Source organism: Frankliniella occidentalis, unplaced genomic scaffold (assembly GCF_000697945.3).
Source record: "Frankliniella occidentalis isolate FOCC.00 unplaced genomic scaffold, Focc_3.1 Scaffold3993, whole genome shotgun sequence".
NCBI classification, from domain to species: Eukaryota; Metazoa; Arthropoda; class Insecta; order Thysanoptera; family Thripidae; genus Frankliniella; species Frankliniella occidentalis.
Window position 1 is genome coordinate 1 of NW_026271044.1, and position 2,846 is coordinate 2,846.

General features: G+C 52.0%; 1 protein-coding gene across 1 annotated transcript; it reads left to right on the plus strand.

Moving 5' to 3' along the window:
* The first annotated feature begins 226 nt into the window (after window positions 1-226).
* LOC127752104 (dynein axonemal intermediate chain 7 homolog) lies at window positions 227-2,551 on the plus strand. Its single transcript, XM_052276695.1, has 5 exons — window positions 227-826; window positions 1,078-1,173; window positions 1,342-1,560; window positions 1,648-1,749; window positions 2,252-2,551. The coding sequence occupies exons 1-5, from the start codon at window positions 668-670 to the stop codon at window positions 2,387-2,389; spliced, it is 714 nt and encodes a 237-aa protein (XP_052132655.1). The 5' UTR covers window positions 227-667; the 3' UTR covers window positions 2,390-2,551.
* The last annotated feature ends 295 nt before the right edge of the window (window positions 2,552-2,846 follow it).

Below are 2,846 nucleotides of genomic sequence, written 5' to 3' on the forward strand. Positions count from 1 at the left end.
TGTGGGCCACTAGATAGCCGCCTGAAGGTAGGCAATTTGACCTACAAAACCCCTGTATGTAGGCAACTTTCGATGCACCGCCCCCCCTGTCCGCCCCCCCTTAATACGCCCCTGGGCCTATGGTCTTGCCTCTTTCGACCGCGTTGACGATCTCTCTGCATACCTCGCATAATACATTTTACAGAAAATGTGACCGTTAAATTTGTGGAGGCGACGAATCCGGCGGGCGGCCGCGCCACCGGCACCACATAACGTCTCTAGGCCCGTCTTTCGGACGTGCTGTTCCCCTCTGCGATTTACGTCACAATCAGAAGTCAATAGATAATCAGCTTGCCGTATCGAAAGCTAAAGGAAGCGAGAGTACTCCTCTTTTTTTCTTATGAAAAAAATAATATATATCCCGCATGCTGTGGCCACGTAGAGTCGTATCAACAACAAGTTAACGACTCGGATTGCAGGGCCAGAAACACTTTGTATTATTAGATAACACCCAAGAAAGTGACTACTCGCACTCGCCCGATTATTCAACTCAGACCGCGCTATCGTGCATGGCCCCCCTGCATTTACATTGCATTTCTAGTTTAAATAAATAAATAAATAAAGACCATTAAACACGAAGCCAAAGCATTATTTTGTTGATCAGCTGTTGACGTTTCGCGCGGGCCGCATGCGTCCGCTGGGGCTGGCCGTGCACCGGTACAGCAACCTGCCGTACCAGGGCTGGGAGGTGAAGCCCGACACCAAGTCCGCCACGGCCGGGGCCGCGCCCACGGCGGCCATCCTCAGCATCACGGCCGCAGTCGTCATGGTGGAGCTGTGCATCAGGGTCAGTGCGGCACAACACACGGGTGTCCACATAAGTGGTTGCGTAGCGGGATGCACTCGGGGCGGGGCTGCATCTACGCCTGCCTACTAGGCTGGCTACATTCATACACCTGTGCTGAGGGGTTGCCTGGTAGGCATGCGCTAGATGCGACCCAGCTAACGCCACCTGTGCACGCGTAGGAAATTCGCCCCCTTTACCTGGCAGCGCTGCCTGCTCTGCAACAGGTAGTGTTCTAATGTTGCTTCTGACAGGACTCTGAGATGTGCCTGAACCAGCTCCAGAACGGGCCGAACAACGCACTCCTGGACCTGGTGGGGAAGTTTATGAAGCCCCGTGAGCTTTTCAAGGCAAGTGTTGCCCGAGTTGTCGGCAATCAGGTTAAAAAATCAATGTTAAAACTATTGGCTTCCTCAAAAAAAAAAAAAAAAAAAAACAGCAACATATAAAAACGAAACAGGCAACCAGTTGGTAGCACTAAATGCCACTTCTCTGTGCACCTGCTTCGCTCTGCTCAGCTGTTGAGGGGTGGCGGGCTGGACCTGTGCCCCGGGGACGACGCGGGCTGCTACCTCGAGGGCATGGCGCCCAAGCACAGGCCCACGGAGCGCCACCTCTACCACACCATGGCGCTGCTCTGCAACACGTACAACTTCACCTGGTCGCGGTGGAACCAGCAGGCCGGCACGCGCAACATCGTCATGCAGTTCCGAGAGTACATCGACCGCAAGAAAGTGGTACGGCACTGCCTCCTGGTGACGGGGGAAACTGCAGGAGAAACCTCGACATACTCGCTTCACTTCTGAAACGATTGTGAATTTCAGGGCAACTACAACATGCTGTTGGTCACGCCGGCGCATGCCGCCATCCTGGAGTGCACGGAAGTGAGCACGCAGTTCAACACCAAGAGTGCAGACGGCCTGCCGGTAAGGGGTGGAGGATTCATAGGTCACGACACCAGGCCGCTGCTGATCGCCCACGCGTCTTTGCCTGTCGTCTCTGATCACGGCGCCTTCCGCCCCCGAACGAATAGGCAACCCAGTGCGCACCGCGCCCTGCAAGGGAGGGTGGTTCAGGCTCAGGCCGGCTCAGGCCAATGCAACGCGCGATTATATTGCCGCGACCTTCGTTCTGTCGCCATACTACACAAGTTCCCACATCTGCGACAGTTTGTCCGGGCGTTTCTATATTAAAGAGAGAGAGAGAGAAGAGAGTTAGCGTTCCTTGTGGGTCGCCACGACGGCGGCCCCCATCTCCCTCCCCGCCTTGAGCCTGGTTGGCCCCTTATCTATTGAAAAACAAACCTAAACTAGTGCGACCGGCTTGCAACCACCGCAGCTTATACTTGCCAGACTGGCAAAAATCAATCTACAAGATTTTTTATAGGCCAAATAGCCAAAAATAGCCAATATTTTCTTTTTTTGCCAGTTCTACGCCGACCTGTTCCATTTAGTGCAAGATCACTGCTCACTACTGACCAAGACCCGCATCGAAGAAATTCCTTTCACATTTGTCGAGACTATGTATGAAGTTCTGCGAACGGTGCGCCTACTTAGTTCGTCGTGAAGGAGAGACGCTGATTGCAGTGCGACTTTTGTGAATGATAAGTCGTTGAAATTCAGAACAGAACAAACATGATTCTATGCCAAGCTACATTGTATTTGTTCTACCTGTAAAAACATTAATGTAAACTTATTGTCATAACCTTATTAAAATACAGTAAAGTAACACGAGTCTTTCTTTTGTTGCAATTAAAGGTGAAAAACTCACACATCTATGACATCAAACATAGCAGAAAAAAAGCGTACCTAGCAACCAACACAGAAATTCCCATTAATAAAATTGTTTGTCGGCCAAACTTATTGACCTAAGGGGGGGAAAGGGGGAATAAAAATTAGCCCACAGGGCTAGAAAGGGGCAATCCCCTCGACAAAACCTGAGCGCAGCGCAGGCACTCATCGCCAACCCAACCAACACCCGTGCTCCCGTCGCCCCTGTTCTGAACGAGAAGAGCGAGAGGGGG